This window comes from Camelus dromedarius, chromosome 9 (genome assembly GCF_036321535.1).
Source record: "Camelus dromedarius isolate mCamDro1 chromosome 9, mCamDro1.pat, whole genome shotgun sequence".
NCBI lineage: Eukaryota > Metazoa > Chordata > Mammalia > Artiodactyla > Camelidae > Camelus > Camelus dromedarius.
Window position 1 is genome coordinate 52457922 of NC_087444.1, and position 22384 is coordinate 52480305.

The window sequence follows — 22384 nt, forward strand, 5'->3', positions numbered from 1 at the left end:
TAAAAGATGCATGCCTGTGGTTGAGGTACTTGAATATAAGAGGAAAAGAAAGAAAGTGGTATACCATCACCTATGCACTGATGAGACTGACATACAGTGATTTCACGGGTGTGTCTGGCCAAAGAAGGTGTTTTCTCAGGCCACTTCCAGTTCATGCCCTTCAACCTTTTTTGCATAGTTGGCACAGTGCCTGCCTATTCCCTTACGTGATGAGAGTCCCTACCTGGATTAATAGCTATGCTTTTTTTAGTTTTTTCAGTTAAATTTTTTGTCAGATGGCTTCCTGAAAAAGACAGTTCTTTTGAATCTTCTTTTTAAAAATATATTCACTGAAGAAGGCTTATTTTTGGCTATTTAAAAACAGACATATTCCTCCGTGAACTGGAAGACTGGATAATGTAATGGTCATGTTAATAATGTTTCTTAGTGTTTTGTAGTTCAAAAAGTTCTTCCAGTTTGTATACCATTAATTAGTTAACCTGGTTTTGCAAGGTTAATTTAGATACTCTACAAAGAAGCAGGGTGTCTTGCTTGGGTCCTGCTTCCGACATCCCATGGAAAATTTCTGACCGTGTGTATTCAATATTAGGCCAAACAGTATAAATCTGAAGCACTGGCTTGTGCCCAGAACTAAAATCACTTCCCTTTGTTTCTTTCACTTAAAAAACCTGTAAATTGAAGCATTTGACCGTAAAGGGATAATTGATGAGTTTAGGAAATGAAAAATCAGGTTGCTAATCTCTCATGGGTATAGAAGTAGGTAGAAAGACAAGTATCTGAAATTAGAAATAGTATCATTTGAAGGAGAGCCTGGCTAAATTAGCCTTCATTTTAAGGGCTCAGATTCTGGTCAGTGCCCAGAAAAGTTGAAATGATGAGGGTTTTCATTTGTTTGTTTTATTTAGTGAATGTTCGAGTGCCGGGCCCTGAGTTGAGGTTGAGGTTTGACTGGTGCAGAAAACAGACACAATCACCATCACCAGGGAGCTGCCAGTCCAAAAGTGGGAAACGAACCTTGGTGCAATAATCACATAAAGATGTGCGTGTGATTGGAAACTGCAGTGGGCGCTGTGAGGGACCACAGAGTGTTCTAAGACAAGGTCATGCTGTTGTAATGTGGTCATTTCCTGAGGAAATGGCACTTGAACTTGGGTGTGAAGGCTTGGCTAGGGGAAAGTGGTTGTGGCAGGGCTGGGGAGGGAGCAGGTTCCGCAGCTCAGTGAGTTTCAGGAGCCGAAAGGCCAGTGTGGCTCTAACACAGTGATGCAAGAGACTTAGGAAACCAGCTTAGAGGTTGTCAGGGGTCAGAAGATGCAGGGCTTTTTGCCAGCCAACGAATCATTTTTGTCTTTACGAGCAGTGGGAAACCATTGAAGGGTTTCCAATCAAGGGTGAATATGACCAGCTTTGCATTTTGAAGGTTCATTTTGGCTGCTGTGCAGAAAAGAAGTGGAGGGAGATGTGATAGGGAGACCAGTTAGGAAACAAGAGAGTGAACTAGAGTAGAGACATGGGGAATACAGATTAGGCTTATTGAGAAAGCAGGACGGATAAGACTTGGGGGTGGAGTGGATATGGGAGAAGTCAAGGCTGACTCCCAAGTTTCTGCCTTGAAAGAATAAACACTGGAGGAAGTGGAGATGTGAATGATATGTGATTGCCCAGTATTGTACTGGTGAGGATATTTGAGCTGGGTTGTGAAATGGAAAGAAGGTGGAAGGTACTTCTGGCAGCCTGACCAGCATGTCACAGCAGGTTTGAAAGAGCTTGTGAAATTGGGAGTTTGCATGCAGGGCTCTGAGGCAAGAGAGGTGCTCTAGAGCCAGATTGTGAGTCCATGTAATATCACCAGGCTCAGGAATTTGGGTTTTATTCTGAGGACAGAAAGGAGCCGGCAGCATTGTTTTATTGAGTAGAGGCATGCTCAGGTTTTTTTGTTTTCTGTTTTTGTTTCTTAAGAGATGGACTCTAGACAGTGTGGCAGTCTAATCTACAAAAATGAGGAGATGGCTTCATTTTCACTGCTCCTTTTCAGCTTTTTGACAGAGTTATATATAGTCACAGTCTGTACTTCCTGGCATCCCAATAAAGCTTCTATCTCTGCACAGCATCACTGAAATTGTGCTTTGGTTAACCATATTCTCATATCCAGTCATCACTCCTCTGATCTCATCTTGCCCTGACCTCTTGGTTACGTTTTAGTTATTTGATCTTTCCCATCGTCTTAACACACACTCCTCTCAGCTTCTGGGACACCACCAGTATGATAGGGTGTCATGGCTTGCTTTCTTAGTGAACTTGGCTAGCTCTTCTCCGCATGCTCAAACTTGAGAATGTTGGAGTTACCCATGGGTCAGACTTAGGCTATCTATTCTTTTCTCTCTCTAATCAGCTTTGGAAGCTTATTAGAATCTACTGGCAATTTTCTTAGTAGGAGTATTCCAACTATGCAGAAAGAATGATAAGATGAGACTATTAGTATTTTCCAACTCATAATAAAATAGAAGTTTCAGGCAATGATCATCAATGGCTGCCATAACCATTGGTGAAAAACTGACGAGGAACTTTGTAGTTGATGGATCAGTCTGACAATGTTTGTATCCATTGATCATTCTTAACCTCAGCAGGAGAGATGACCGGGTATCATGTGCTTCCTAATGGAAGTACACTATACTTCCCTTGAAGTATTCTTGCCAATAAGTCTTTCCTAAAGATGATGAAGTCTGTAGTTTTTACTGTCAATTTACTAGAAATAAAGGAAACAAAAGAACATGTTAAATGACCCCATGGGGATGCAATCAGTAAAACTCACAGAGTGTCGGAAACTATTACATAAATTGCAAGGTGGAAAAGAAGGAGGGGTCATCTATAGAGTAAAAATGATTTAATTAAATTTGATGGCTGACCCTTGTTTGGATCCTGATTTGAACAAGCTAACGGTAACAACACAAAAGAGAGAACACTGAACACTGGATATTTGGACATTAAGGAATTAAACTTTTTTTGTATAAAGATTCATTTTAGATTTATTAAAAATTTATGAATGATATGATATTGTCTGAAATTTCCTTTACAATAATCCACTGTGAGCTTGGTGGGGGTAGCAGAACAGAGAAAGAAGTAAGTGGGTAAGGTAGAGATGAAATAAGATTGCCTATGAGGTAATAATTGTTAAAGCTGGGTGATGGATACGTGGTAATCATCATACTATTTGCTTTTGTATGTTTGAAATTTCTCTTAATAAAAATTTTGTTAAATCACTTGGGGAGCTTTAAAAAAGTATGTGTCCTGCCTAGCTCCTCTCCCAGCCCCCACCCAAGAGATTCTGATTTATTGTTCTGAGCTAGGGTTGCAGATCAATTTTTAAAAGCTTCCCAGAGGACTCTAATGTGCAGCCAGGGTTGAGAACTACTGCTTTATATTATGTCCCTGGATGAGCTCATCTGTTGCTTTAATGCCATCAATATGCTGACAACTTCCAGATTTATGTCCCCAGCCCCGACCTTTTCCTTGAGCTCAGGTCTTGTATGTTCATCTGTGCTCCTGACATCATCCACTTGGAGTTCAAATAGGCATCTCATCCTGAACATGGTGAAAACAGAACTCTTTATTTTCAACCCTAAACTTGTTTCTGTCCCTGAACAAATGGCACTACCTTCCACCCAGATACAGATGGTCAGTAAATAGTTCTGATAAAAAGAAGTCCTAATGGAACCAATGTTGTAGAAACATTTCTGTAATCAATCTGAAGAAGTTCTTGTGTGACTCAACGACTGTCAGGTCTAGCTAATATGTGATACTCTCTACCATAGTTGATAGAATTGTTCTGATTTACTCTTTAGCCCTTACCCCTCCAAAACCTTAGCATTTTGCGCCGGTGATTGGATTTGATGCTAATTTCCTTTTCAGGTTTTTCTATCAAAATATTTGGAGAAGCTGGGATGAAGAAGAAGAGGATGAGTATGATTATTTTGTCAGATGTGTTGAACCTCGATTGAGATTGTAAGTATTTATTAGTGGCCTTGCATGTTGGAAAAAATAGCTATTCGTGGTTTCACTTGTGTTTTGTGTGTGTGTGTGTGTGTATATATATATATGTATATATATATACTCCAGGAGCCTACAGAAGAAACAGACTGATATACAAATATATCAGTATAACTCACTGATAAGTTATTAAATAAAACTCGTACAAGTGCAGAGATACCTACCTTTAGTATTTTTATAAATTGAGTCTAAAAGCAGAGAATTCAAGGACATGTGAATTAACAGCTCACTCTTCTGTAAATCGAATAAAACTCAATTGGGCTAATACATTAAAAAAACCTCTTTCTTAAATTCAAAGACAGTTTTTGAAAAACAGTGAAATTAATTGATTTATAGAAGAATTTCTTTTAAAGAGTACTTTTAAAGACATATGGCTTTACTCTAAGTTCCTGCAGTAAAATATACTAGGCCAAACAGACTTACCTCACGATGTTTTGTCAAGTTCTTGTACTTAAATCTTATTTGATAAGTAGATGAAAATACTAAATAGTTAATATTGATGGTGAATAAAAACTTCCCAAATACCTAAACAAACCTAATACCTAACACATACCTAAGCAAACAAAATACCTATCTACTTTCTTTTGATTTTTCATATTTTGGTAGGGACAAACCCTTCCACTATAAAAATACCCCAGATTAACCATGTAGCCTGAATAGTTGTCCTACACTTTGTTAATTGTGGTTTTTAGTCTTCCACTAGATGGTGCTGTAAGACCAGGTAATTTTTTGGTATTGGTGAGTGGTAACTTAATAGGCAATGCAGCATTTGTAAGAATGAAATTAGACCTTGCATGCCAAAAAAAAAATTGTAGAAGGTAATTTTTTCCCCCAATGTGAAAGATTTGGTTACGTAAGATAAAGCAGTAACTCTTTACATTTCTCTGGAACCCAGTTTGATTTAGTAAGTTTCTCTTGGTTTAAATAGCAAATAAATAAAAAAAAAAGTGAGAAGTCTGGTTAATGATTTTACTTGGTTTAGAATTATGTATGATTTCAGCTTTTCATAAATTGGCTGTGATTTCTATTTAGCCTTTCCAGTTTTTCCATTGTGCATTTCCTGTTTTCCCATAGTATATTCAGTAAAATGCCAGAATTTCAGTGAGTTTGCATATTTTCTAGTTTTGATACACTTGCTCTTAAAGAGCAATGAATGGTTTTGATTAAAGTGAATGTAATGGTGGGTGAATATAGTGTATCTGGCAAATCTGATTTTTACTTGGGAAAAAGTTGTATTCCGATTTGACAGCCTTACATGTTCGAATAATGAGAAATGATTTACATCATATCTTGTACATCACTGGCAGGTGGGAAACATAAGGGAGGAATGTTATCAGTTGAGGAGAAGAAACTATGGTACTTGATGGGGAAACTGGACGGTTATCAAATGTAGGCAGACCCTTTGAAAAGGTCTCTGGGCTAAGACAGGAGTACAGCTATCCACAGTCAAGATTTAAAGAGATTCAAACCATATTGTCTTGATTTTTGCACTGTGAAATAAATATTATTTCTTGTTAATTTAAAGCTCTCTGCTTCAAAGGTTATGGGTCTGAAACACAGATGTTGGTTCATTGTTTCCAGACTATGAAGCATCAGTGTAATGAGGAGAAATAAACTGATTGGCAAGGATATTAGAAATGCTAAGAAACTTATTTTAAAATTTGAGTCTTAACCTTCATAACTTAATAGACCTGACCAAGCAGTCATTGGTTGGTCCCAATTTCATGTTTGCAAAGTGGATTTCTGGAATATCTTTAAATGAGTATGGATTAACCAAAGCAGACAAAATCCTTGCTTTTCAAGCTTCACCTAATTCATTTACTTGAAAAGTGGGAAAAAATTTTTTCATTCATTTAAACTACTATTTAAATGTTCCCTGTAATTTGATGTAAATTTGTTTAGCTTGTAGTTCTGGTTTTTTTCCTATCTTATTTATATTTAGAGCATGGCTAAGTTAAGAAGACGTTATCTAAGGCAATAGTTCCCAACCTTGGCTGTGCATTAGAATCCCTAAGGAACTTTAAAAAATATCCTTCTACTTCTAGAGACCAATTTAATTGGTCTGGATGGGGACCTGAGCATCTGTATTTTTGAAATCTCCCCAGTTGATTCTAATATGCAGCCAAGGTTAAGAAGCTCTGGCCTAAGTCTATATACTTTTAACTGAGAAATAAAGCAATTACTTTAAAAGTATAAGTAATGACAATAATAGTGCAGTTTATCTTCAAACTTATTAATTTCATATCCATTAACTTAGTTGTACATTTATAAATTATTGTATCTATAAATACTTTTTGTTCTGTCTGTATATTTGAGAAGGTATATAAATTAATAGTAAACTTTAAATGCCAATGAGGTTGTCCAATACAAGTTTATTTTGTTTTAATCACTTTCTAGTAACAGCTTTATTTTTGTTCTCAGAATCTCAAAGATTTATGTTTTTGAAATGTTCTAATAATCTTCCTGAGGGAATATTCAGCATAATTTTGCAACATAGTGCTTTAAATGCAGGGAAGTATTAGATGATTTGAATTATTTAAAGAAAAAAAATTTTTTAATGGAGGCACTGGGGATTGAAACTAAGGACCTCGGTGCATGCTAAGCACACACTCTACTACTGAGCTATATCCTCCCCCTGAATCATGTTAAATTTTTGATCCTGTAAGTGTGGTAATCTTAAACATTTTTATGAAATTATGTGTGATACTTTACTCTCCACTTCTACCTCCAGATTGTCCTCTGTCACCTACTTATTAAGATTTTGAATCTAATATACGACAAAATAATTGCTTATCAAGTAATGATTACAAATTGTGCAACATAAACTTTCAGTGTTTCAAAGGCACAAGTGCTTGGATCTATGGAAAAAAAACCCAGACACCTCAAAAGAGAAAAATTAGTGACCTTAATGAAGTGGTCCTTAAAATTTTAATAGCTTCCACTTATAGTAAAGTGGTATTCAGAAAAACTTAACATGTTCCTGAGTTATACACTATAAAACACTTTTCTTACTGGATCTTTAAGAACTAAATGGGCTGTCTTAGTGATGGGAAAATGTATCTGAAAGGGAGTGGATTTCAATTTGCTTTTAAATTTTCAGGCATTATGATATTCTTGAAGACCGAGTTCCTTCAGGACTTATTGTTGACTACCAGAATCTGTTGACTCAGTGTGAGGAGAGTTACAGGAAATTTTTAAATCTGAGAAGCAGTTTGTCAAATTGTAACTCTGATTCTGAGCAGGAAAACATCTCCATGGTGGAAGGGTTAAAACTGTATTCAGAGATCGAACAGTTGAAACAAAAGCTAAAACTCATTGAGAATCCTTTGTTGAGGTATGTGTATCTTTGTTATTCTTAACTAGTCAGCATCTTTTCTAACCAGCTCTCTTACTGAGAACTGATGGGTGTGTTTGGTTTCTTTAAGATATGTTTTTGGTTATCAGAAGAATTCTAATATCCAAGCAAAGGGCGTCCGTACAAATGGTCAGAAGGTCACCCATGTGGTCTCCTCCACCATGACGACTGGGCTGCTGCAGGCCCTGCTCAGGGACAGGCTTTGTCCAGAGCCTTGTAAGGAAGAAATGGAAATTCAGGTAAAGGGAGAGTTTCTTGCTCCAGGTGGGCTTTTTTTCCCTTCTGATTCTCCCCCAGGCTTCCCTGAGTTCCACAAAGTGTTTACAGCAGTTTCCCAGAGCTTGTTCTCTGTGAAATGGGAAGTGGTGAGGGCACTGCTTCATCAGCACTAGTGATTATCAAGCATGCACTGGGCTCATGGTAGCAAAGGGAGATATGCAGGTGTGGCTCCCTTTTCAAGTGAAACATGAAACCTGGGGTAATAGGTTGCTTTGAGGAGTATATCTTTGCAATATGTTGTCGTTTTCTAGTTCCACAGTGATCCGTTGTCTGCTATAAATGCCTGCTATGAGGGTGACACTGTTATTGTTTGTCCTGGCCATTACATGGTACATGGCACATTCTCCATCGCTGACTCCATTGAGTTGGAAGGTGAGTGTGGAAGATCACACAATCAAACTCCTGTGCTTGATACACTAAAGAAAACAGTAAATTGTTGATCTTGTTGAAACTCCAGGAATTTGATTTCAACCCATTTGATTTCAAATGAGTTTCCTTGAAACATTAAGGGTTTTTGAAACACAAAGGGGATTCACTTACAGTGTTTGAGCAACTTGAGATACGGTTCTTTGAGCATTATAAGTATTGGGAAGACAGAGGGAAAAAAAAGATCATTAGGAAGAAGCATAATTCCAGATTATAGGTGGTTGATGAAAAGGAAATTTCATTTCTAGAATAAAAAACATTCCCAGCAACATTTAAAGTTTAGTGTCCTTAAATTTGTTGCTTACTCTTATTTCATATATGTTGTGGATATATTGGTGCATGGTTTTTGTTTTAAATTTAGCTTAGTTTTGTGAGAGGTATAGGTCCAACCTGAAGTTAGACCAAAATTTTTATCTTAATTCTTTAAATCTTCATGAATGTCACAAATCCTAAAGTGTACTTTGGAGAACATTAATTTTGAAAGATTCTATTGAAAGTTTCTTTTTAGCATTTATAATCTTATTGTACATTTAGACTGATTCATAAATTTAAGTTACTTTACAGTAGTTCACCTTGGTCCTGTGTATTTCCAAAGCAGGTCAAATTTAGACGCATCTGTTCAACTATTTACCAGAAGAGCTTCAAGTTAGCAATAAAGCTTGTAATGCAAAAAATCGTATATCATTTTGGGATTTGTGCAGCTGTTCACAAACTGCTTAAGCTATGTTTTTTATCTTTATCTTGTCAAAACTTCTTAATGGAAGGAAGGCTGGAAGTTTAATTTCCTGCTGTTCACTAGTGTATCACCTCATCCCCTTTTTGTTTTATGTGTGTAGTTTTTGGTTTTTTTCCTCTCCAATATTTGATATATAATAGATGTTTGTGTATAAATAACACATCTGCAGGATAAATCACTGCAATAAAAACACTTTATTTTTTTGGCATAGTGCAAACAGCATTGATATTGTAGATTCAATGGTGGATAAGTGTTCTTCCTACATTGGTGAGGAAATTATGATGTAATTGCCAAAGTGTCATAAATAACCATATAGGATTCTGATAGTTAGGTATAAAAATGACTGTAAACTTATGAGCAGAGGGCATTTCTGAGAATTTGGAGAATCAGATGGTATCTCTAGTGTGAATATATGGAGTACTTGTTCATGAGTAAGATTAAAGCTTATCTAACAGCTTTTCCGATCTGTAGCTAACACTTATAACAAGAGATATATATTGAATACCTACTATGTGCCGGGTATTAACAGAACTTATAATAGGATTTTTCTTGTCTAGAAATTCATTCACTTAGGTGATGGCTTTATGTTTTAAACTTGTCTATATAGTCTTGGTCCTCATTATGTCCATTCTTTTTGTATTTTTTATTTTTCTGATACTAAACATAATTGTTATAAAAATGTGCAGAGTACAGATAGATGCATAAAAGGAACCAGGGAGGGAAGTACTCAATCCAGTCATCCAGGGCCCACCACTGGTGGTATTTCTGTGTGTGGAGTCCTCTTGCATTCTCTAGTGCCCCCAAAGGCTTACCTGTACTCTTCAAGTGTAGAAAACTTCAGTGGCTTTGTCTGTTTAATGTAGTTAGTTAACTACTTTCATTTACTCAAGCAAAGACTTAACTTTAGACAATTTCTTACAGCTTTCGTCTATGTGGTTCTGTTTTATGATGAAAGTTGGGCAAAGTTCTCTAGTTTTCTGATACTCCAGTTTTTTGTAAGCTCATTCAGAGGTCTGGCCTGCATTATTAGTTTAAGGTTTGTAGAGAACAATGCTTTTTATTGGTTAACAAGGTAGATTTATTTTTCCAGTAGCTAAAACTGTTTTAGTCAAGTTTGTCAATATTTTAATTCAATCTGTTTGAGAGAATATAAAAAATTAGAAAATCTTGAGAAATGCTTAAGCTTTTTCAAACCTAATTACATTAGAATAATATAATCTTAGAGTTAGGGAAAAAAAACTTATAAGGGCTAAATGCTTTAAAGTCCTTTGGCTCAGCTGTGAGTACTTAAGATTATTATTTTTTGGTAGTAGTTTTATAAGTGAATTTAGTGCTTAACTGATAATGAGATAATTGATAGGAGGTAGTCTTCCTAATATGGGGACAAATTGAGGAGTTATTATTAAAAATTGTATACCTTGGTCTAAATTTTGTTTAAATGCAACTGGGTTGATTGGTGTCATTTGGAATCATTTGGAATAGAGAAATCTGTCATAGTAATTTTGGGTTTAGACATTTCCCCTCACCCATCTTAAATGTTCTTGCTCTCTTCCTTAGGGTATGGTCTGCCAGATGATATTGTGATAGAAAAGAGAGGCAAAGGAGACACATTTGTGGATTGTACGGGTGTGGATATTAAAATCTCAAGCATAAAATTTGTTCAACATGATGCTGTAGAAGGAATCTTAAGTAAATATCTCAATATTTCATTTATTATTTGTTCCAGGCTTTGAAGGAAAACTTTACTTTCCTTGGAAGGTAGAATTTAATAAAATACCACTCTTGAGTACTATGGAAAGCTGATTATTTATGTACATAGCTTGACAACTTAAGAAGCTTACTTTAAAGTGAAAAATAATTCAGCCTATTCTTGAAAATTTGTTAGTTTAATATTGGTTTCTGTGTGATCATTTTTTTCTTTTAAAACATTCCAACATTGTGGCCAGTGTTCTTTGCATTTCATTTAGCCCTAGGTGATAGTATTTGTTTCCTAGGATCAATATCTTCTAGCTTGCATTGGGCCTCCTTTTCTTCTCCCTTCTAAGATGCTCTTGAAAATCACTCTCTGATAACCTTTTTTTTTTTGGAATGAGAAGTACTTTATAACTTGAGTTTGCATTTCTGAGATCAAGTCATTCTTTTTTAAGAATGCTGCTTTTAAATTTTTAGAAAATCATTCAAAATAGTCATTATTTTATAAATTATGAATTCATAATTCCAGTAACAAAGTTTAAATGAGAAATATTTGGACTATATCTAATATCAACTCTGGGCCATTTCTAATGTTGTAAATGACACATTACTTCTGAAAGCATTTGATTGCGTGTTTTTATCATAGTCATTCACCGTGGCAAGACTACATTGGAAAACTGTGTACTGCAGTGTGAAACAACAGGAGTCACGGTTCGAACATCAGCAGAATTTTTAATGAGGAACTCAGATTTATATGGTGCCAAGGTATGATAATCTCCTATCCTTTGTGGGAACTAGTTTAAGTTAAGTTTAAATAAGTAAATAAGATGTGGGACAAGATGTAAACACATACTCATGTTCTCCTTCTTCAAAGAAGTCAGTCATGTTATCTGTAAATAGAGACAGTCTATTTCTTCCTTTCCAATCTGTATGCCTTTTGTTTCCTTTTCTTGCCTTAGGGTACTGACTAGAACTTCCAGCACTAAGTTGGATAAGAGGGGTGAGGGTGGACATCCTTACCTTAGTCTTGATATTAGGGGGACTGTATTCAGTATTGTACCATAAGTATGAGGTTTTTTTTTTTTTTTTTAAAGAATGTGAAAAATCCATTTTCATTGTTATTGAGGAATAATTGAAAATAGTTATATATTTAAGGTGTACAAATGTTCTGGTTTCCTATAAATACTCATTGTGAAATGATCGCCACAACTGAGCTACTTAGCATTCATTACCTCCCAGAGTTACCTTTTTTTTTTTTTGTTTTTCCACTCCACCTCCCTCCCTTCTGGCAACCACCTGTTTGTTCTCTATATCTGTGACTCTGTTTCTGTTTTGTTATGTTTTTTAGATTCTACATATAAGGGAAATTATACACTATTTGTCTTTCTCTGTCTTATTTCACTTAGCATGATACTGTCTAGGTCCATCCCAGTTGTTGAAAATGGCAAGATTTCATTCTTTTTTGTGGTTGAGTAATGTAAGCATACCCCACTACATCTTTATCCATTCATCTGTTGATGGGCACTTAGGTTGCTTGATCTCTTGGCTATTGTAAATAATGCTGTATTGAATACAAAGGTGCATATATCTTTTGGAATTGTTTTTGTATTCTTCATAAATTGTATGGTAGTTTTATTTTTAACTTTTAGAGGCATGTCCATACTGTTTTCTACAGTGGCTGCACTAATTTACATTCCCAGCAGCAGTGCATGAGGGTTCCCTTTTCTCCACATCCTTGCTAACACTTAGTGTTTCTTGCCTTTTTGATTGTAGCCCTTCTGACAGATGTGAGGTGATGTCTCATTGTGGTTTTGATTTGCTTCTCCCTAATGATTAAGTGATGCTGAGTATCTTTTCATGTGCCTGTTGGCCATCTGTATGTCTTCTTTGGAAAAATGTCTCTGGATCCATATTTTAATCAGATTGTGGGTTTTTGTTGTTGTTGAGTTGTGTAGGTTCTTTATATATTTTGGATATTAACCCCTTATTGGATATATCATTAGCAAATATCTTCTCCCATTCAGTATATAGCCTTTTCATTTTCTTAATAGTTTCCTTTGTTATGCAGAAGTTTTTTAGTTTGATGTATCCCATTTCTTTATTTTTGCTTTTGTTTCCCTTGCCTGAGACATAGCCCCCAAAAACAACGCTTAGACCATTGTAAAAGAAAGCACTGGCTATGTTTTCTTCGAGAAGTTTTATGGTTTCAGTTTTATATTTAAGTCTTTAAGCCATTTTGAGTTTATCTGTGTAAGTGGTGTGAGAAAGTAGTCCAGTTTGATTCATTTGCCTGCAGAAGTCTAGTTTTCCCAACGATGTCTGTTAAAGAGGCGGCCTTTCCTCTGTTGTGTATTCTTGCCTCTTTTGTTGTAGATTAATTATCCATATAGTGTGGGCTAATTTCTGGGCTCTCTGTTTGTCTCATTGATCTATGTCTCTATTTTTGTGCTAGTACCATATTATTTTGATTTCTGTAGCTTAGTAGTGTGGTCTGAAGTTAGGGAGCATGACCCCTCCAGCTTTGTTGTTCTTTCTCAAGATTGTTTTGGCTATTTGGGGTCTTTTTGTGTTTCCATACAAATTTTATAATTTTCTAGTTCTGTGAAAAATGCCATTGGTATTTTGATAGGAATTGCTTTGAATCTGTAGATTGCATTGGATGGTATGGTCATTTTAATAATATTCTTTCAATCCATGATCATGGTATATCTTTCCACCTGTTTGTGTCGTTCTCAGTTTTTTTTCATTAGTTTCTTAAGTTTTCCAAGTACGTGTCTTTCACCTTAGTTAGATTTATTCCTCGATATTTTATTCTTTTTAATGTGATTGTAAATGGGATAGTTTTCTTAATTTGTCTTTTTGATAGTTGTTAGTGTATAGAAATGAAATAGATTTCTGTGTGTTAATTTTGTGTCCTGCCACTTTACCAAATTCATTAATGAGTTCTAATAATTTTTTGGTGGTATCTTTAGGCTTTTCTATGGATAGTATCATGCCATCTAAAAACTGACAGTTTTACTTCTTCCTTACCAATTTGGGTTCTTTTTATTTCTTGTCTGATTGCTGTGGCTATGACTTCCAATACTGTGTTGAATAAAAGTGGCAAGAGGCAGGCATCCTCATCGTGCTCTTGATCTTAGAGGAAATGTTTTTAGCTTTTTACCATTGAATATGCATATAGTGGATATTGAATTTTGTCCTAAGCTTTCTCTGCATCTACTGAGGTGATCATATGATTTTTATACTTTCATTTGTTAATGTGGTGTATCATGTTGATTGATTTTCAAATATTGTACCATCCTTGCATCCTTGAGATTAACCCAAGTTGATCATGGTGTGCAATCCTTTTAATGTATTGTTGTATTTGATTTGCTAATATTTTCTTGAGGATTTTTGCATCTATAACTGTCAGGAATATTGGCCTGTAATCTTTTTTGTGTAGTGTCTTTTTCTGGTTTTGGTATCAGGGTAATGCTGATTTCATAGCATGAGTTCTTCAATTTTGGGGGATAGTTTGGGAAGGATAGGTGTTAACACTTTAAATATTTGGTAGGAGTCACCTGTGAAGCTGTCTGGTCCTGGACTTTTGTTTGATGGGAGCTTTCTAATTACTGGTTCAGTTTCATTACTGGTAGTTGATCTGTTCATATTTTCTATTTATTCCATATTTAGTCTTGGGGGGTAGGAATTTATCCATTTCTTCTAGGTTGTCCATTTTATTGGCATATAATTTTTATATGTAATTTCATATGATCTTTTGTATTTCTGCAGTCAGTTGTAACTTGTCCTCTTTCATTTCTGATTTTATTTGGACCCTCTTTTTTCTTGATGAGTCTGGCCAAAGGTTCATCAATTTTGTTTATCTTTACAAAGAACTAGCTCTTCATTTCATTAATCTTTTCTATTGTTTCTCAGTCTCTAGTTCATTTATTTGTGCTTTGACTTTTATTATTTCTTTCCTTGTCCTAATTTTGGGTTTTGTTTGTTCTTTTTCTAGTTCCTTTAGGTGTTAGTTTAGGTTGTTTATTTGAGATTTTTGTTTCCTGAGGTAGGCTTATATCGCTATAAACTTCTCTCTTAGAACTGCATTTGCTGCATCCCATAGATATTGGATCACTGTATTTCTGTTTCATCTGTTTTCAGGTATTTTTTGATTCCTTTGATTTCTTTAGTGACCCATTGTTTATTTACTAGTATATTGTTCAGCCCCCACATGTTTGTGTTATTTTTCGTTTTTTTTCTTGTAGTTGATTTGTAGTCTCATACCATTGTGATCAGAAAAGATGCTTGTTATCATTTCAGTCTTCTAAATTTTTGAGATTTGTTTTGTGACCTGAAGAATGTTCCATGTGACCTTGAAAAGAATGTGTATTCTGCTGCGTTTTAATGGAATGTTCTTCATATATTTATTAAATCCATCTTGTCTAATAGGTCAGTTAAGGCCAGTATTTTCCTGCTGATTATCTGTCTGGATGATCTGTCCACTGATGGGGTGTTAAGTTCCCTACTATTATTCTATTACTGTCAGTTTCTTACTTTATATTCTCCTGTATCAGTCCATACATATTTACAACTGATATATCTTCTTGTTGGATCTATCTCTTTATCATTATGTAGTATCCTTTGTTATCTCTTGTTACAGTCTTTGTTTTAAAGTCTGTTTTGTCTGATATTGCTGTCCCAGCTTTCTGTTTATTTGCATTTGCGTGGAGTACCTTTTTTCATCCCTTCGCTTTCAGTCTGTGTGTCTTTAGATCTGAAGTGAGTTTCTTGTAGTCAGCTTATATATCATCTCGTTTTTGTATCCATTCAGCCACTCTCTGTCTTTTGATTGGAGCAGTTAGTCCATTTACATTTAAAGTAATTATTGATAGGTTTATACTTACTGTTATTTTGTTTTGGTTGTTTTTGGATTGTTTTTGTAGTTCTTTATTGTTCCTTTATTTTCTTTTGTTCTCTTACCTTGTGATTTGAAGACTATTTTTAGTGTTATATTTGGATTCCTTTTTTTTTGTAGATGTGTATCTATTTCAGATTTTTGGACTGTGGTTATCATGAGGTTTATATTAATTTTCTGATCTCTAAATTTCAAACACATTTTAACAATCCTGCAGTTTACTCTCCTCCCTCTATGGTTACTGTTTTTGATATCGTATTTAAAAATTTTTTTATTTTGTATGTCCTTTAACTACTTATTGCAGATACAGATGATTTTACTGTTTTTGTCTTGTAACCTTCCTACTAGCTTTTTACATGATTGATTTACTGTCTTTACTGAATAATTGCCTTTATCAATGAGTTTTTTCCTTTCGTAATTTTCATGTTTCTAGTTGTGGTCTTTTCTTTTTCACTTAGAGAATTCCCTTTGACATTTCTTGCAAAGTTGGTTTGGTGGTGCTGAATGAACACTTTTAGCTTTTGCTTGTCTATAAGACTTTTGATCTCTCCATCAAATCTGAATGGAAGCCTTGTCGAATAGAGTATTCTTTTTATTGCAACATATTGTATAATTCATCTTATGTGAAATATCCAGAACAGGCACATCTGTATAGATAGAAAGTAGAGTAGTGATTGCCTAGGACTGGTGGGTAGGGTAGGGAAGAAGGAATTGGGGTAATTGCTGAAGGGTACAGGGTCTCTTTCTAAGGTGATGAAAATGTTCTAACATTGACTGTGGTGATGGTTGCACAACTATGTGAAAATATTGAAAACCACTGAATGGTAAAAAACTTTAAGTGGGTGAGTTGCATAGTATGTGAATTGTATCTCAATACAGCTATTATACATACGATAAGGGAACAATACAGTCAGGAAGGTGGGAAGCATCCTTTGAGCTCCAGCCTGGACCCCTTCTCATCCTCACTGTCCCTGCAGGGTGTCCTCCTCCCTACCACATTTCAAGCCAGGAGGGTCATGATTTGTCCCTGCCTGTCCCTGTTGCCCTCCTGTTCTTTGGGTGGACCATGGAGTATGCTGGCCTTTCATCTCCTAGTGTCTGATATCAGGATTCTTTCTTTTTTTAATTGAAGTCTAGCTGATTTACAATACTGTTAGTTTCAAGTGTACAGCAAAGTGATTCAGTTATATATACATGTATTTTTTTCAGGTTACTTTCCAATGATAGAGTTTTCTTGATTTTAGATTTTTCCATTTCATCACGTTGAATATATCATGACACTCTCTTTGACCTGCAGAGTTTCTGCTGAAAAATCAGTTGTGGGCATTCCATTATATGTAACTTGATGCTTTTCCATTGCTGCTTTTAATATTTTCTCTTTATGTTTAATTTTTGCCATTTTAATTACAGTGTGTCTTGGTGTAGTCCTCTTTGATTTAATCCTGTTTGAGACTTTCTCTGCTTCCTGGACCTGCATGTCTGTTTCTCTGGCTAGGGAAGTTTTCACCTTTATGTCTACAAATATATTCTCTGCCCCTTTCTATCTCTGTTCTCCTTCTGGGATCCTGATAATGTGAATGTTGTTCCAGAGGTCACTTGAACTGTCCTCATTTCTTTTTATTCCTTTTTCTGTTCAGCTTCAGTGATTTCTACTATTCTGTCTTCCAGCTAGCTGGTCTTTTCCTCTGAATCATTTAATCTGCTATTGGTTTCTTATTTATTTTTCATTTCAGTTGTTGTATCTTCATCTCCGTTTGGTTCTTCTTTATATTTTCTCTTTGTTAACCTTACTGTGTTCATCCAGTTTTCTCCCATGTTCTTTGATCATCTTTTGATCATTACCTTGAACTCTTTATCAGGTAGATTGCTTATCTCCACTACACTTAGTTCTTCTTGTGTGATTTTATCTTGTTCCTTCCAATGGAACCTGTTCCTCTGTCATTTTGCCTAGTTCCCATTTATGGGTTGCCTATCCTGGGGGTGTAGGTCTTGACTCTAGTAGATCTCTGCGTCTCCTACCTGTCTCATTGTGGTTCCTTGTTTATATTGGAAATATTTTCTGCTAGTTGTCAGGCTGCTCTCATTGATAGTTGCTCTGTAAATAATTTTAATTTTGGTGTGCCTGTCAGGGTAGGTGCTCATGGGTCTTCCTACTTTGCCATCTTGGCCACCAGTATAAGGTTAACTGTAGATTATTTTGTTGTTGTTGATATTCTTAATCAAACTGAGAAAGTTTTCTTTCTTTTTGCTTTTTGAGAACTTTTATAAGGAATATATGTTGACTCTTATTAAATGTTTTTTTCTGCATCAAGTTTTTATGGATTACAAATGATTGATTTTGAAATTTTGAACCAACCTTGTATCCCTGAAATAAGCTTCACTTAGTCATAGTGTGTAATTTTTTTACATATTGCTGAATTATATTGCTAATATTTTACTAAGAATTTATTTGTATGTCTATATTCATGAGGGATATTGGTTTGAAGTTTTCTTTATTTCTATTGTCTTTGTCTGGTTTTGTTATCAGAGTAACACTAGTTTCATGAAATGAATTTGGAGATATTCCCTTCTTTCCTGTTTGCTGGAAGAGATTGTATAGAATTGGTTTTTTTTTTTTTTTTTTTTTAAGATTTCTCTGGTGAAATCAGCTGGGCCTGGAGATTTCTTTTTTGGGAGTTTTAAAATTATGAATTGAGTTTCCTTAATAGCTATATGGCTATTCAGTGACTTACTCATATTGAGTGAGTCACTCAGGGTACAGAGCCCCCATGGCCAGGCACGGTTTTTGGTGAAAGGCTTTTCTGTTTGACAGTGGTGGCGGCAGGCTCTCTAGTGCACCAGGTGTTACATGCACCACCCTCAATACAGCCTGCTGGGCCTCACACCAGCCTGGAGAGGCAGGTGGACCATTTCTTCTAAATTATCAAACTCGTAGAGTTGTTTATGGTAAACCATTATTCTTTTGATGTTTGCAGAGCCTGTGATGATATCCTACATTTTATTCTTGATATTTGTAGTTTGTATAGTCTCTCTCTCTCTTTTTTTTTTGCTTTGTCATTCTTGCTAGAATTGTCAATTATATTGATTTTTTTCAGAGTGCCAACTCTTTCATTATTATTATTCTGTTTCATTATTATTATTCATTATTATTATCAATTCTGTTTCATTATTTTGTTTTCAGTTTTATTTATTTTTGCTCTTGTCTTTATTGTTTCTTTCCTTCTGTTTGCTGTGGTTTTATTTTGCTCTTTTTCTGGGTTCTTCAGGTGAGAGCCTAGATTATTGATTTAAGAATTTTCCTCTTTTTTTTTTTTTAACATTTTTTATTGATTTATAATCATACAATGCTGTGTCAAATTCCAGTGTAGGGCACAATTTTTCAATTATACATGAACATATATATGTTCATTGTCACGTTCCTTTCTCTGTGAGCTACCATAGATCTTGTATATATTTCCCTGTGCTATACAGTATAATCTTGTTTACCTATTCTACAATTTTGAAATCCCAGTCTGTCTCTTCCCACCCCCCACCCCCTTGGCAACCACAAGTCTGTATTCTATGTGTATGAGTCTATTTCTGTTCTGTATTTATGCTTTGTTTGTTTTTGTTTTTGTTTTTAAGACTTTTCCTCTTTTCTGATGTATGCTTTTAATGCTGTAAATTTCCCTCTTGGCACTGATATAGCAAATTTTGATATGTTGCATTTTCATTTTTGATCCATGTAGTATTTAGAAGTGTGTTTTTTAGTTTCCAGATATTTGGAATTTTACTGTTATCTTTTGTTGATTTCTGGTTTGATTCCATTGTGGTCATAAAATGCAGTGTATAATTTATTCTTTCAGTTTTGTTGAGGTTTGTTTTTATGGTCCAGAATATGATCTGTCTTGGTTCCATAGGCCTTTGAAAAGTAATGTGTATTCTGCTGTTATTGAATGGAATATTCTATAAATGTCAACTAGATCATGTTGGTTGATAATGTTTTTCAATTCTTCTATATTCTTTCTGATTTTCTGTCTAGTTCTTGTGTCAGTTGTTGAGAGGTGGATGTTAAAATCTCCAACTATAATTGTGGATTTGTCTGTTTCTCCTTTCAGTCCTTAGTTTTTGCTACACATATTTTGTAATTCTGTTATTTGGTGCATACCCATTTAGGATTGCTGTCTTTTTGGTGAATCAACCTGTTTATCATTATATAATGTTAACTGTCTGTCTCTGGTAATTTTCTTTGCTTTGAATTCTACTTTATTTGATATTAATAAAGTCACATTTGCCTTCCTTTGATTAAAGTTTGCATCATATATATTTTTCTATCCTTTTATTTTCATCCCGCCTTTATTCTATTTGAAGCAAACTGTAAATAGCATATTATTTTTTAGTATTTTTTTAATCCACTTTGCCCGTCTCTGTCATTTAATTGGTATATTTAGACCATTTACACTTGATGTAATTATTGATGTTAAGTCTTTATTCTATCATTTTATTTTTTGTTTTCTATTCTCTGGTTTTCATTTTTCTCTTTTTTCGCTGCTGTGGGTTACCTGAACATTTTTCAGAATTCTATTTTTTTTGAGTGTATCTCTTTATATGTCTTTTTAAGTGGTTGCTTTAGACATTGCATTATATATTCATAACATATCAGTTTACTACAGTTTACTGATGTTGTCATTTCACCAGCTTAAGTGAAGTATAGAAACTTTCTTCCCTTAGTATCTCTTTACCATCCCCTGTTTATAATTGTCTTAAATGTTTTGTCTACATGCTTCTAGAACCACATTAGACAGTGTTGTTTTTAGTTTCAAAAGTAATTTAGAAACTCAAAGAGAAGGAAACCTATTGTATTTACTCATATTTTTGTTTACTCAGCACTTTCTCCCTTTCTGATGTTCTAAGATGTCCCCTTTTATTGTTTCTTTTTTGATTAGAGAACTTCTGGTAGCTATTCTATTAGGGTTGGTCTGCTGGTGACAAATTCTCTTCATTATCCTTCATTTTAGACTGTCTTGATTCTTCTTACTCCTGAAGGATATTTTCACTGGGTATAGGATTCTAAGTTGAGTTTTTTTCTTTTAGCCCTTTTGAACAATACTGTACTACTTTCTTCTGGCCTCCATGGTTTCTGATGAGAAATCTTCCTCATTTGAATTTTTCCCTAATAGGTAAGACATTGTTTTTCTTGGACTACTTTCATGATTTTTTTTTTCTTCTTTTTTTCCCCCTTTCCTCCCCACTCACCCTCCCTTTTTGGTCTTAAGTTTTCAGAAGTTTAATTATTATTATCTTGGAATAAATTTACTTGAGTTTATCCTATTTGGGGTTTTCTCAGCTTCTTGAATCTGTAGGTTTAATATCTTGCCAAATTTGGGAGTTTTAAACTATTTTTTGTTTGTTTGCTGTTGTTGTTTCCTTCACACTTCTTTCTTTCTAGAACTCTGATGACACAAATTTTAGATCTTTTGTTTTTGTTCCACAGATCCCTGAGGCTCTGTTCACTTTTCTTTTTCAGTACATTTTTTTCCGCTGTTCAGACTGGATAATTTCTATTGTTCTGTCTTCCATTTCACTGATTCTTTACTGTTTTTTCCTTTCGGCTGCTATACCCATCCTCTGAGCTTTTTATTTCAGTTACAGTATTTTTCAGTTTTGAAATTTCTATTTGGTTCTTTATATCTTGTTTCTTTGTTCAGCCTTTTGTTTTTCATTTGTTTAAAATATATTCATAATTGCTCATTAAAGCATATTTATTATGGCTGATTTAAAACCATTGTCAGCTAATTCCAACATCTCTGACATCTTGGTTTTGTCTTCTACTGATTACCTTATTCACTTTGACGTCTTCTTGGTGCTTGATACGACAAGTGCTTTTCAACTGAAACTGGATATTTTATATTATGTTGTGAGAATCTAGATCTCCTGTTTTAGCTAGGCTTTTCTTACACCATTACAGGAGTGGATAAGGTGGAGGATACTTCCTTGTTACTACCAGGTGGGGGTAGAAGTCCAGGTTCCCCATTTGGCCTCTGTCGACATTTTAGTTGAGTGGGGAAGCTCCTTGTTAACTGCTGGGTGGGGGTGAGAATTTCAGCTTCCCACATGTCTCCACTGATGCTCTGGTGCATGGCAGTGGTCTTGTTACCACTGGCAATGATGAAAGTCCCAACCCTCCACTAGGCCTGCTCTCACATCACTGCAGTGGGGAGGGAGTGCAGCACTTTGTTACTGCTGGGTAGGGGTACAAGTCCAGGCTCCTCATGTACTCTCCATAAGGGGGAGGGCCTTGTTACCATCTGGTGGGGATGAAAATCCTTGGCCTTAACTGATACCATCTCATTGTGGGTGTTGGGGTGCCTGGTCACAGCCTCAAGAGTGTGGAAGTCTAAGCTCCTCTTTGGCACTTGGCAGCATGGGTTGGGGTGGGCCAGTTATTTTCCTGTGGTATTTAGCTGGAATAAAGCTATTGTTTCAAAGTTTCTGTCCTCCTAGGCTACCTGGTCCTTTGGCTAGAGAGAGCAGGCTTTTGGGGAGGCTTTTCTGGTCTGTGTCTGATGTTTATGGATTTCCAGCTTCTTTAGCTTCTTGCCTGGGAATATGAGGCAAAAAGAAAACCCAGGGAATGCACCACTGTGTTGGTGTCATTCTTAGGTGTTGAAGTGTGTAGCTGATCTGCCTTCTTTACTCCACTTTTCTTCTCATATTTGTTTTATATGTAATGTCCATGGTTTTTACTTGTACCATCATCTTAGAAGTGCCACCTTCTTTGATTTCTTTTTAGTTAACCAAATATCTGTTAAGTTTCATAACATATTTTGAACATGATTGTCCCATTTACTAGGTGGCTGCTGGCTTAAATTACTCTTTTCTTTAAGTTTTACATGATCCTGATAATTTCATATTTAACTTTAACTGTCTTGTTGTATATGTATTTTTAATGTTATTGCCCCTAAATCTTTTT

The 22384-nt window shown here is 35.2% G+C and overlaps 1 protein-coding gene across 1 annotated transcript in view; it reads left to right on the forward strand.

Moving 5' to 3' along the window:
• Positions 1 to 22384, forward strand: part of SHCBP1 (SHC binding and spindle associated 1) — a 32652-nt gene that overhangs the window by 5539 nt on the left and 4729 nt on the right. Inside the window, exons 5-10 of the mRNA XM_031458525.2 lie at positions 3910 to 4002; positions 7148 to 7381; positions 7473 to 7641; positions 7933 to 8053; positions 10401 to 10532; positions 11182 to 11300. Of these exons, the coding sequence (XP_031314385.1) occupies positions 3910 to 4002; positions 7148 to 7381; positions 7473 to 7641; positions 7933 to 8053; positions 10401 to 10532; positions 11182 to 11300 (868 nt within the window). The remainder of the gene's footprint in view (positions 1 to 3909; positions 4003 to 7147; positions 7382 to 7472; positions 7642 to 7932; positions 8054 to 10400; positions 10533 to 11181; positions 11301 to 22384) is intronic.